General features: G+C 53.0%; 1 protein-coding gene across 1 annotated transcript in view; it reads right to left on the minus strand.

Annotated features, from left to right (window-relative positions):
- The window catches only part of SND1 (staphylococcal nuclease and tudor domain containing 1), a 422,748-nt gene that overhangs the window by 14,283 nt on the left and 394,827 nt on the right, over positions 1–13,638 (minus strand). The window contains exon 17 of the mRNA XM_037049273.1: positions 2,079–2,267. Coding sequence (XP_036905168.1) covers positions 2,079–2,267 — 189 coding nt within the window. The remainder of the gene's footprint in view (positions 1–2,078; positions 2,268–13,638) is intronic.

Here is a 13,638-nt window from a genome sequence, read left to right on the forward strand (position 1 = left end):
GCAGGGAGGCAGCTGAATTTCCTGTGACTGGGGTAAGGAGCATAGTCAGACCCACTCACAAATACATGCACACACAATCACACTCACTGAAGACTTCTGCATGCACCAGGTCTCACACAGCCTTTCAGTGTTAACTTTCCTTAGTGAGTGTACTGGTAGCACCGTGATCTCTGAACCCTAGGTGTGCCTGTCTCAACAGCTAAGGCAGCCCTCATGGGGTCACAAGTGGGGCAAGACTGGGACAATTCTCTTATCTGAGTCCAGGCAACTCTGAGGGCTGCTGCAAAGCTCTGCCCATGCTGCTCCTGGGAACCAGCCCAGCCAGGAAGAGGCAAGCCGTGCTAGGTTCCCCTAGGAGCCCTGAGGAGAAAGGGACGCGCAGGAGAAAGACCCAGGAGGAAGGCAGGCTCTGCACTGAGAGCGGTGCACTGCATTTTAATTAGGCTGGAATAAAAACACGCAGCCTGTGTAAGTAATTAATCACTGGTAATTACTCCTCAGCGTCATCATGTGGCACCAGTGAAAGGATGACTTGGGTTCTTTCAAGCAAATCCACTGGGGAGTAAACAGTGATGCCAGGTTTACCACCTGGCAAGGAACCCACCTCTCCTCCTCAGGACACATTCCCTTCTCTATCCTCTCCTGGATCCCTTTGGGGTCTCTACTCTCACAGGATCACTCGGGTCTGAAGAGGTGGTTAACAGGCTCATGGGCCGAGCAGCCAGGGAGCAGGACCAGGGGGCAAAGATGCTCTCAGAATCTGGGCGTCAGAGGCTGGTACCTGCTACGATGCCCCCCAGCTGCTAACTCTTCAGTGAAGGTTTAGCCCTTTGTACTTGAGACCCAGCAGCACATCACCTCCACTTCCCTGCCACAGGCAAAGGACACAGGAGTGGCAATCTTAAGTTCAGCTGTCACAACAGGAAATCCGAGAGCAAGCACCTTTGCTGTAGGAGCTGAGGTTGCCTGTTTCCCCATTGCTCTATGAAAAGAGGGTTTAATGTGACCAGAACTGGGGCAAGGAAGGACAGACACCTCTTCAGAGGCCTTGCGGTGGTCCACCCCTCCAAGGCATAAACAGTCCCTTTCACCTGTCCAAGTTTTTTGGGCTACCTCTCCCTGGAGTCCTTCCACCTGGGGAAGGACCCCCCCAATCCCCAGGGCACAGGGAGAAATGGTGTATTCTCTTGGAAGAAAGGTGAGAAGAGACTGCACGAGGAGATGGCTGCTTCAGGCTGGAGGAGGAGGAGGAGCCCTCAGGGCCTCCGAGCCCCCCACCCCCTTAGGCAGATGTCTGGGCCTTGGCTGCCCCATGGGGAGGGAAATGTTTATTCCTGGAGCAAATTTATGGCTCAGCATGGCTGTCCCACGAAATCCTCCTCAAGCTCAGGGAAGCACTGACAAATTGGTGACTGGCTGATTTATCCCTATTATCAGGGTTGGGTTGTAAGTCAGTGGCAATAGGCTGGGGGTGGGGGGTGCTGAGCTCAGCTCCCACCACTAAACCCACTAAGGTTTCTTAATTGTCCATTTGTTTCCAAAAGCTGCTTCAGACCCACCCCCCTTGTCTCTTCAATGCAGTGTCTGTGGAGACTGATGGGCTGTAAATCTGCTGTCCTAACAGCTTTATATGTCTCCTGGGGCTGCTTCCAAAATGGGCTTCCCTGCAGGGCAATGGGAAGGAAACTCAGATGTGGGCTACAGGAAGGGTCAGGAGTGCTGCCTATCTCTTGCCCACAGGGACACCCCTAGTCATTTATCTCATCTATCCAAGGTCACCTCCCAGACAACTTTCTGCTGCAGGTCTGCCCGAGCAGGCCTGGGGCCCACCTCAGGCCCGCCACAGGCTTATGGCTGAGACTGCCTAAGCTGGCAGCCTTGCACTTGGGCCGTACGTGGTTCCTGATATGGGGGTCTGAGACCAACCGGGTTGACTCAGCTGGGGGACAACAGGACCATGTCTGTGTGTCCTTTGAAGTCAGTGGTGTTAGTAGGGGTAGTCAGGGTGAGAGAAAGTTATGAGCCAGTATGAGCTGGGGGAGCGGCAACCCCGGCCGCTGCCCAATGCCACACCATACCTTCTCCTTCTTCTGCTTGGCGGCCTCCTCCGCAGACAGCAGGGATTTGTAGTAGGAGCTGCGCTCCGCAGTGAAGTGGACCTTGGAGAGCGCGTGCTCCACCAGCAAGACAGACAGGTTGGCGCTGTCGACGTGCAGCCAGCCGATGAAGTTGCCTGCCTTGTCCATGCTCTCCACTTCCACCTCCACCTGGGGGACAGAGAAAGGGGGTGTCAGCTTGCAGGGGTGGCCCTGGCTGTGCAGGGGAGGAGAGCAGCACTGGGGCCCAGTGCTCACAGGCCCCGGGCAGCTGCCATCAGGTTCATTCTGCATGGCAAGAGCGGCTGGAACTAGCAGAGGGAAGAGGTCATACTAAGCAGAAAAGCAGGAGCTTGTGAGAGCCCCCGCAAGGCTGATGCACTTAGAACCTTTCACTTCCATTGTGTAAGGTGGGTCTAAGCGTTCTAGACTCTCACAGCTCAGAATCATCCTTAATAGATACATCACTGACAAAGCAACTTCAAAACCCCCCTTCCTTTTGACAGAGAGCTAATAGGGTAAACTTGACTCCTTAGCTTAAGCAGGGAGTCCCTGTTAGCAGAGTGTGTGTGTGTATAGCTGATGGAGTGAGAGCAGAAGCAGACGGCTCTGGGTACATCCCACTCTTCATTACCCTCCCCCAGCTCTGCTAGGAAGAGAGGCAGACTCTGGGGAGGAAGGCCATCCCTGGGGGGAGGGCAGCCTATGTTCTTCCTGGGGGCCAATGAACTAATGCTTACCAGGTGGAAAGTGGCTGCATAAGAGTCAGATCAGGAGAGAAAGGATGAAACAAGCGGGCAGAAAGGGTGCTAAGCCCAGAAAATGTTAGGGGGCGACCCCAGCAGGAGGTTACCCCCAGGGAAGAGCAACTGCCAGAGGCCCAGACCTTGAGGTGTGTGCAGAAGCTGAATATGGGCTCTGGCACCCTCAGAGATCCCCGCAGGGCTCGAGGGCCACCCCCCCCCCCCCAGAAGATCCTGGAGTCAGCACTGACTCTGCTCCTTCAGGGCAGTCCCAGTGCCTCTAGTCCTCATGGTGGCTGGTTTGTTCCAGCCTCAAGGAGGCAATGGCCCAAGACAAAGGCCTTCTTTGATTTTCTCCCAACCTCTTTCCTCCCCTGCTGAAGGGGACTGTAAAAGCCTTGCTGCCAAATGTAAAAACTTGTATTAATTTAAATGGCTTCAAGCTCGATTAAGCAATAAAATGAATGTCTAAATACCTGCGAATTCTCTGAAGCCTGGGCCAGAGCCAGTGGCAGCGGCCTAGGGCAGAGGGCGGGGGTGTGGGGGTGTGGGGGTGTGGGGGGTGGGCTGAGAGCAGCCCCCACCTGGCAGAGCTCCGACTCAGCAGGGAGACACAGCAGGGGTGGGACTCCCTCTGGGTGGACAAGAGACGGCACATGGGTGCATGGAAAAGGCAGTGGGAGGAAAAGAAGGGTCAGGGCCAGGGAGGAAGGACCCTGGCTTCTTCCCATTCTTGGACGCCCTTTTCCTACCTGAGGTCCACAGTTAACCCTTTGAGTGTAAGTACAAGTTCAACAATGCCTGAAGTTGGGATGTGGTACAGAAGGGGATATGCAGAGTTTATTAGAACTAGGAAAAAAGATACGGTATGTACAGACCCAAACCCAACTTGACATCGTAGGGGGCAGACTGAGGCACAGAGAACGAAGTGCAGCTGGTAAAAGGTAGAGCTTCGAGCGCCTTCCTCCCCTTTTCACAGCCCTGTGTCAGGAGCACGCCTATCTGCCTCCGGTTGCCCTCCCTACCCCCTCCCCGGTTCCCCCTGGGTCCCCCTGCCTCCCTCCACCCACAAGACCATGGGGCCTGGCGCCTCACTGGCAGAGCCAGGGTGGAAGTGCTGGGGTGCTCCGGGCTGGGCCTGCCCCACACTGCACCGAGCTGTGGAAGGGTGGGAGCAGAGAGAAGCCGTATCTGGTACCTGTGTCACAACATATTTCGGCTGTCTCTAACTCTGGCTGTAATTTACTTTAGAACCTGCACTTGTGAGAAAGGCAGGTGGGCAAAGTGTGCTGCGATACAAACAGGTGCCTCAAGAGCTCACAAGCTAGTAAGGCAACTAAGTTCACGGAGGCGAGTGACGGGCCTCCTCTGGAGCCTTCCGCCACCTTGCACATGCCCTGGGCCCTGGGGCAGCTCTGCTGCTGGGCCACGGGGCCCCCACAGTAGGAGGGCTGTGTACAGAGGAAGAGGCTGCCGAACTCAGGGCGGCCAGGCTAAAACAGGGATGGGCCCAATGAGAAATAAAGATAGAAATTTCCAGTTACAAAACAAGTTACAGGCATGCAGTGGACAGCCCCAAAATAGAGCCAATAATACTGTAATAATGTTGTGTGGTGACAGAGTGCACCAGACTTTTAGTGGTCATCACTTTGTAAGCTACAGAAAAGTCAAATTACTACGCTGTACACCTGAAACTAATATAATATTGTATGTTGACTCTGTTTTACAAAAAGATACATGGGAAACCCATCTCTTATCTTTCTTAATTTGTCAAGCTTTATTGAACGTGCTAAAGCCCAGACGGAGCAGGTCCCAGAGGAATTCTGGGAAGCAGTAGGAAGGCGAGCAGGGCTGTCTGCCTTGTGTTTGCGCTCACGAGGTAACAGGCAGAGGATGGCGAGTGTGTGTTCTGATGCTGGCTTCCACCACTAAACCACTGGCCTCCTTGTATTTAAGGGTTCACGAGACACCTCCTTATGCCCAGCTGCAAGCAGTGAAGCTGGTAGAGTTCCCAGGTTTGGCCTCCTGCCTTCCACTCTGTTAGTAGCCAAGATTCCTTTTCCTAAAACTGAGGATGGCTGCCTTGCTTGAGCGCAAGGCCTCCTTCCAGGTTTGAGTAGCTTGTGGTGGGCCCGTGCAGCTGTGACAAGAGGCCTGAGGGTCACCCTCAGCACTCCTTTTGGCACTGGATTGCTGGAAACGAATGCAAGAACCACGGAGATGGGTAGCGAAGGCAACTGGGCAGGTAGACAGACTCCCTGTCGTCCATAAGGCATCCACACTCAGACCTCCTTCCACGTAGCAAACCCCAGATTTACACCCCTCTCTCTGAGGCCACAAACCAGAGGTTGGCCTCTCCAGGGCTCACATTAGAGGGAGACCCAGCGACGGGCAGCCACACCTGGGGCCAGTGCTGCCAGTGACCAGCTAGGCTCTCTTGGCAGGTGAGCAATGACATCACACTTAAACAGCCCCTCCCATGCCGCAATGGATACACTAACTTGGGCTTGACAAGTTCCTGGGCCAGGTCAGCTGCAGAGAAGAAATCTCCAGCCTTGGGCATCATAGCACCACTGAATCCATCTCAGGTTATAGATGGAGAAAAGCTGTCCTCAGGGGGTATCCGTTTCCCCTTTTATTATAGCTGCTTCAACCACAGTGATTTCTCAGCCAAAGGAAGGCACCAGGGTAAGGTGGGTGCCCTTCAGCAGAGAGACAGTGCTGGGCAGCTGGTCCTGCGGTTCCCCAGTCTCTTGGCTTCTGGCCTCTCTAGCCAAGTTCTGCGCTTGTGTCTATCTTTGTGGAGACGCCCCAGCCTAGATGGACACATGGTGTTCAGTCTGAAGATTAAAGTCTCAACTCCTCTCTAGCTCTGGGTAGGCAGAAGGTTAAATAGGGCAGACACACCCAGGTTGGTACATGTGTTTATCCTTCATTATGGTTCTTCCTTATATTGACTGCCCAAAATTTGTGCTTTGCCCATATACAATGTGGGTCCATGCCTGTGTAAGTGCCACTTCTCTGTTCAACTTGCAGACTCAATTTTTTATATTCTTGGCAGGCCCCCGACAATGGCATGTTAACATCAGGGAGTCGGGCTTTGGGTGACTGCCATGGACTGCCAGAGTGCCCCTGGCAGTGTGTGCCACAGCCCTGAGGACACCAGAGTTCTGTGCACATGTGGCATAAGCAGTGTCGGCAAGGGACAGGTGGTGGCTCTTCTCTCATTCCCCTCTTCAATGCTCACACTGAAGAAGCGAGGTCTGGGAAAACACAGCTGGAGCAGGAGGTGCGGAGGTGTGGCAGGGGGGAGACTACCCCACCTGAGAGAGACTAGGGGCAGAAGGCAGGTGGCACCACACTGAGGAAGTGCCCTGGTGGTAAGCCTGGTTAAGCCAGAAGCAAGCAACCTAGATGCCTAATGGTCGGTCAGACCCGACCCTCAGGCTTATTTTAAGGATGCTGCCTCATGACGCACTCTTGATGGCCCAGTCAGGTGCCAGCATCTCTTGCCTTTAGCTCTTGATGCTGGTGGAGTGGGCGGGATTTTGTGGTCCTGAACCAGCCCAGTGAGCTTACCTGTGCAGCATTAATACCACCTGCCTGTAAAGGCTTCCCTGACCTGCAGTCAACTGCTCTCTTGACACCTATGGGCTTGTCCGCCCTTTAGCATTCAGGGGACAGTGTATAGCAGGGACTCGGACCCTGGACTGCCTGTTTTTACACCCACCTGCCATCTGCAGGACATCTGGTGAGTCACTGAACTTCTTCGTGCCTGTTTACCGTAAAACTGGAACTGCAGTAGTACTCACTTAGAAGGATTTGTTACATGGATCAAAGGAGCAAATATAAGTCAAGGACTTACAAGAGTTAAGCACTTTGACATGTGGACGCTTCGTCATTGTCACCAATTATTCCTTCCTGGTCAGGGCAGTGAATGTCCGAACATCTTCCCTCTCTCTAACTAGACTGTGTGTCCTGTGGGTGACAAAGCTTGTTCTATTCTCTGCAATCATCCCCACGGCCGGGTGTGTCAGCTGGGCCATGGGCTTGTAGAAAAAGCCTAGATCCAAGGAGTCAGACAGACTTGGGTTCATATCCTAACTCTAGCCATTAAGTTCTGGCCAAGTTATGTGACCTCTCCTAGCTGTTTCTTTAACTGTAGAAAGGAAAGAAAACAGGGCCCTCTGTACCGGATGAAGTCACGTAAACAGCTTCGTCTTTCCTTCAACTGATGTGGGCTGACAGCAGCCTAAATGGTTACATCCAGCCACAGCCCAGCTTGACTGAGCTGGACCCGCTTTGCTCCCCCCACATGAAAAGCTTTGGGGTTCTTACACCTTGAGGGCCTCATGCCAAATCCCGAGTGGGAAGAAGGCAAGTGGGGGTTGACGGGCAGAGCTTAAGTGTGACGGATGCCTTCCTGCACAGCCGAGGGGGCAAGGAGGGGCACTGCAGCCTAGCCAGCCATGCCCAGCGGGACACGGGCTGTCTGTGGGCCAGGGCAGTCAGCGGGTCCTGCTGCCTCACAGTAGGACATGTCCTCCTGCTCCCAAGCACATTACTGTGCCACTAATAAAATTGTTCTGGCTTATTTACCAAATTAATACAATGGCACAGCCTGTTAATTTGCATGTCTCCTAATTACTGAGGAAGAGCTCCCAAGCCCAGGCAACACACACACCTCAGTGCCCACCCAGCCAGGCTCCTGTCTGGCCCCTCCCAGCTGCTGGTGGGTGAGGGAGGGGCACGGGGAGAGGAGGAACGAGGACAACTGGGCAGCCCCTAGCCCTCCTGGGAGCGAATGAGGGAGGAACGGTGGTGGCAGCTAGGAATTTATTCAGTTTCCCACAGTCTCTTTCTCAGCAGCTACAGTGCCCTGGGCCTGCAGAAAAATATACGCAGCCCCTGTTCCCATCCCTCCCAAACTGTTCCCTTCTTCCCTTGTCTGGATTCTGTCCAGCTTCTCAACACAGGAACAACTTCAAACAGGCAGTGGGGGCTGAGTCATTCTGCTCTAAGCAGTGAGGCACATTCTCCGCCTGGGGTGCAACGCAGGCCAGGAAAGTGCTGGGGCTCACTGAGATGTGCAGGAAGGAAGGGCAAGGAGTGGAGGCAGAGGCCGACGCTCTTACAGACCCCACTACCCTCTCAGTGGGTCCTGCTCTCCCCAGCCAATCAGCCTTTGAATTCTGAGAGAGAGAGAGAGAGAGAGAGAGAGACAGAGAGAGAGAGACAGAGAGAGATGAGTGAGAGTAAGAGTTCAGCTGTAGGACCACAGAGGAAGTTCTGACTGCCCTGGGGCCTCGTTTAGTTGTTGTGCCTTTCCAGTTCCAGGAGCCAAGTTGATGTCTAGTGGCTCCACGTTTGGGGCAAAGCTGAAAAGTCATAGGAAGGCTTCTTGGGCAAAGGAATTTAAACACTTGATTGGGGAGGACACACAGCACAGAGGGGACTTACTGGCAATGGAGGAGGACAGAAGCCCCACACATGTGTACCCACCTTCCCTTTGTTATGTGCCAGGACACTAGAGGGGCAGGTCCCCCAACATGTGCACTGGCCTTGCCTCTGTGCACAGCGCCTGCTGCAGTACAGGAAATTATTCAGCAACAGCCAGCCTCAGCCCCGTAGTTGGAGAGGCTGAGGAAGACCTGGAAGACAGCTGTCAGGAATGCTCCTGCCCCCACGGGAGGTGAGCCACCACAGGCAGGACAGGCAATGCCAGGTAAAGTAGGCAGAAGCAGCAGCTCAGGACAGCCCTGCCCTGCGGACTCTGCAAAGGAAGACTCCAGGGGTGGGGGGTGCTAGCTCCAAGCTCCTCTAGAAGGATGAGCTGGGAGCGCTTAGAGCTATATCTGGGTCGGTGACAACAGGGGCCCCCCATGACAGGGTTCCTAGGCAGAAGCCTCCATCCTTCCCACATGCTGTCTGGCCAGAATCCTGCTTTAAATACTCCCAGAGCCGTCAGCAACAAGCATAGCAAGAAGCCGGAAACTGAGAACAAGTTAGAAATGAGGCTTGCATGGGAAGAGGGCATTGAGGAGCAAAGAACAAGCCTGGTACTTTAGGTAGGACAGACAGCAAACCAAGGCATGGAGGATGGTAGAGACATGTCTCACCCACTAACTCAGCAGTCCTGAGCCTGGTCCGATAAGATTGCCAGGTGTGCCAACATCATAAGAAACACCACGCTAGCATGGGAGGAAAGAATTCCTTGAAATTCTGTGTATAATTTTCACTATCTGGGGAAAAAAGCCTTTGAAACTGTGTATTCATCCCAAGGTTTAGAAGGGGAAGGTGAGGGGGTCTACAGTGCCCAAAGAAGAAGCCCATGAAACCACTCTGGTTAACTGCCTACCTCTGGTCACTAGGGACTCCCTGTATTACGAGGGAGTCCCTAATGCATATAGAAAGAGCCCATAAATAACTCTAGCCAATAAATAATTGCCCCAACTTTAATTAACTGTCTCATGTCACATATCTGTTTTACAACAAGATGAACAAATGTGGTCTGGAGCAAGAAAAGAATTCAGGCTAACAACCCTCCGCATATACCTACGTTTGGGCAGTGACATGCCTCCCCCCACCCCCGGGGGGGAAGCTGGCACCATCTTTACCTGCCAGTCCATACGGAACTCCCTCACCCCAAGTGTGTATCCCTCAGGACGAAGGGCCCGACGCTCCTGCCACCCAAGCCTACGCCTTTCACCCACGCCCACCCGCCCGTGACCTGCAAGGCACTCTCTCTCCAGGAGAACGTATCACTAGTAAGCTCTGCGGCAGACCTGCTGATCTGTAATTCTTCACCAAGTCAGCAGAAGAACCGAGTTTTTCCCGTAATGTGACCAGCTCTGTCTCTCCTGGACCGAGTGTGTCACCTGCCCTCCCAGCTCAGCTTCTTCACGTGTAAATGGGTTTCTGAGATTCTCTCTGCTCAGAATTTTCTAAGGTTAGGGTGGGGGCTGGGTGGCACTGGTGGTGGACCAATGTGACTGAAGGGCAAGTGGGGAAGCCCCACACTATAACCACCGAGTCCTGTACAACTTGCAGCGATGTGGGCAACGGACGGAGGAAAAAGGCACTCCAGACTGTTACCCGACTACCCCATCCAGAGCTTTCTGCAAAGTAAGCGACCCAGAGCAACCGCAGTGCAACTGAGACCCCTCTCCTGCCACGCAGCAGTAGCCACACCGTGTAGCTGGCTCCTCTGCCACCACTGATGCTGCATGAAGGCTGTGACGTGCTGCCACAGTGGAGCTGTGAACTTGAAGAAACAGCTCACTTTAACAAAGTAGCAGCTTAACACCACCAATGTGTCCCCTGCACTCGTGGCCATGCGCAGGCACACCAATGTCTTTCAGAGTGGATGAACATTAACACAAAGCAATTAATAATTTAACACCCTGGGAGCGGAGAGGCAGTGCCAAGGAAATGCCTCCTGGGTCCCTGTTGGTGTCAGCTGCCGGTGGGGAGCAAGAATCTTCCCCGTGCTCCAGGGGCAGCAGGGCTCCAGTCCCCTTCAGCGCCTCTCCTCCTAACCCTGCATCACCGCCAGACCAGATGACCTGTAAGTCCAACCCACACAGCTGCTTGCTCTCCAGAAAACCTCTTTTCTGTCATCCATGTGCCAGCCTGAGCCAAAGCTGTAGGAATGCCTGTAAATCAGGACTGGGTTGGCAGTGGCAAGAAGGGTCAAGAAGCTCCTTGAAATTGAGGGAAGGCCTGAGCAGAGAGCCAGGTGGCTCAAGGTGTCATTCTCTCCTTGAATGCCTCAGGGATGAGGGGTGGGATGGCAGGGGTGGGGGACAGCTTCTGGTCCTGCCTGAGGCAGAGAAGCAGCCAAGGCCATAAGCATCCTGAGTCTGCTGGGAAACGCAAACCTGCTGACTCTAGGCCTTTGCAAGCGGTAACACAGTTTACAAACTGACGCAATCTGTTCCTCTGGTGCAGACAATGAGGAAAGCAGACTGTTCATCTTCTCAGGAAAACCTGGGGCTGGTGGCTGGAAGGAAATTTAACTCTCTCTTCCCTGAGGTTCATGCAGGGAATGTGGCTGCATCGGGGCCCTCATTCTGCCCCTACCCCCTGTCTAGGGTACTACTGTTGGTAGCCTTTCCCACAGGTTTCCTGAGCCCGAGGGCTCTGGAGCACCCTCTGAAACTAAAGCACACGTGCCCAGCTCCTCTGCACGTTTCCCAGCTGAGGTGCAGAGAGCAGCACCGGCCAACAAGGGCAGTGAGGACTGGCTTTTATTAGGTGCCTCCAGGCAGCATTCTTTACCTCAACCAGCTGTGTTCTTCCAGACAACTTCAGGCTGTACAGTAAGTCCCCTACGGGGACTGAGCTAGGGTGGTTGGCCTTTTTTTTCGGTCAGGAGAAATCAGCGTGTATGACCAACCTATGGAGTTAACAGCATGAGGCTATCAAATCTCTGACCTGGTCTGAAAGATCAAACAGCGTCCAAGCGGGTCAAGTTTGAATGCCGGTTTCCTCTTCGCAAGCACTTTTACCTCCCTGGTCCCATGGCCTGCTGGGAGGACAGGTACTCTCTGCTCTTCGGACGCCAACTCTCAGGCTTCCTTACCTGGATGGCTGTGGGTTTCTACGGAGAACCAGTCTGCCTTTAAAGAGCATTGCACTGGCACCACGATTTCTGTCCCTTCCACCACTAACCTGGCTCTAGGTCGCACCCTCTTCTGCTGCCTCAGGCACCTATTTCCATCAGTTATGAGACAGAGAACCTCTGTCAGGAGCACATCAATTCCCTTTCCCACCAGCACCTGCCCCTTTCCACAGGTGTCTTGCCTGCCTCAGAAAGCCTTGCTCTGACTTTGCACCCCCTCCAGCTGACCTTTTTCTCGGCCTAGTGTGTGCTGTCCGACTCCCTCTCACTTCTCCGTCCAATGCGCCTGGTCACTGCTGTTGATGTTCCAATGTAACTACCACTTCAAAGGTCACTCAAGATCTCTTAATTGCCATTTTAATAATTTCTTCTAAGGTTTCATTATTTTTGACCTTTTGAATGAGCTGACGAAAGCTGAGCATCCATCTTCCATTTTGAAACCTTTTTAGGCCTCTGTAATTCCCAATTTGGCTTTTTCCTCCTGCTCTCGTTTCAGTTATAAATTACTTCCCACCAACACACCCCTCAAAGATGGATATTCCCCAGGGGGCCACTTTAACAGCCCATTTCACAGCTCTCCGAGTTAAATGACACCACAACGTCTATTTCCAGTTCATACCTCTCTTCAGAATCCAACTCCACCAGATAAATTGCAAATACAACACGTCTATCTGCTGTCTTCACTACAAAACCTGCTGTTCCAACTGCATTTCTTATCCCAACTGGTAGCACGAGAAGCTCTGGAATCATCCTTGACTCCTTTTACATTCACAGTCAATCCCCAGGTCACGCCCATCTACTTCCTGAATGCTCTCCATTTCTCCCCTCTTCTTTACCCTCACTGCCTCTCCCCGAGTAGTGCGGGCCTTGGCTTTGGGTAACAGTGTCCTCCCGGGCAGCCCTGCCACCAGCCCTGCCTCTTCCTAAAGGCCCCTTCAGATGCTGCCCAGTGTGGCTTACCGCAGGCAGGCCAGCACAGCATTAGCACAGGCCCCGAAGCCAGACCCCTGTGTTCAAATCCTGCTCTACTACTTACTACCCTGAGCTGGGGTTTTGCGCTCTCTGGCTCTACGGTTTTCCTATTTGTCAAATGGGCATAATAATGGTAACCACCCCAAAGGGTTTACTGAAGAAAAATATGACCGATTCAAATTACACACTTAAGAAGGACCTGAAACACAGTAAGAGCTCAGTAAATGATATTGTGGCTACTTTCTAAAAAAATACAAATCTGATCACCTTTCCTTTATGGAAACCCTTGCTCTCTGTGAAGTTCAAATTCCTCAGCACAGTACAGTATAAGCCCCTTATAATTGGGTTCTTATTGGTCTCAATTCCTGCCAGTTTGGTTCTCATCATTGTGCTCTAGTTATATGCCAAACCACCTCCAGCTCCACACGTGACAAACTGTCCCGGGCTCCTGTGCGTGTCATTTCCTTTAGCAAGAATGCTTCTTCCTATTTACACACCTCTACCCAACCCTCCCATTAAAATTCTGCACAGACGTGGTTCCACCATTCTGTTATTCACAAGGTAATGCTTTCCTCCACAGCATTTGTTTACACCACTTTTAATTAGACTGCTGTAATAAGCATTTATTAATGGTAATAATACCTATGTGCCATTTATTACCCTGTTCATGGCACACAGCAGTCAAGAGATGATGAAAGGTAAAAGGTCTCAGATTCTCCAGATCACTGGCAGTAACCGTGGAGAAGGAAAGTTCCTGGGACAGAAAACTGTCGAGAAATCTCATGGCACCAAAGTGACTGCAGAAGGCCTCTTTCCAGGTGTCACCTCTAAGGTGACAGGGCTGTCCCAGAGCTGCCCCTGACACAGCAGGCTTGCTTACAGGAACCCAAGGGAGCAGAAGCCAGGTTTGGTCAGTGCAGCCGACACTGATGACTCAGAGGCACCCGGATATCACGCGTGGAAGGGGCTGCTCTGCAGCTGGCCCTGCCTGTGCTGAGTGGAACTGGTGCGAGGATGGATTCCTCTGCTCACCAGGGCACGAGCGCAGGCAGCAGCTGTGTATGTCTCCCTCTGGTCTCTGACACATCCACCCCCTCCTGGCCACCCTCCCTCAGCCAGTAAGTGGTAAAGAACAAACACAGACGTGAGACAGCTAGGGGAAGAGCTCTGAGAACAGGACAGGACCCCAGACCACAGTCTAAAA

The sequence above is a fragment of the Sturnira hondurensis genome, unplaced genomic scaffold (genome assembly GCF_014824575.4).
Source record: "Sturnira hondurensis isolate 20B ecotype Veracruz unplaced genomic scaffold, ASM1482457v3 Scaffold0006437, whole genome shotgun sequence".
Taxonomy (NCBI): Eukaryota; Metazoa; Chordata; class Mammalia; order Chiroptera; family Phyllostomidae; genus Sturnira; species Sturnira hondurensis.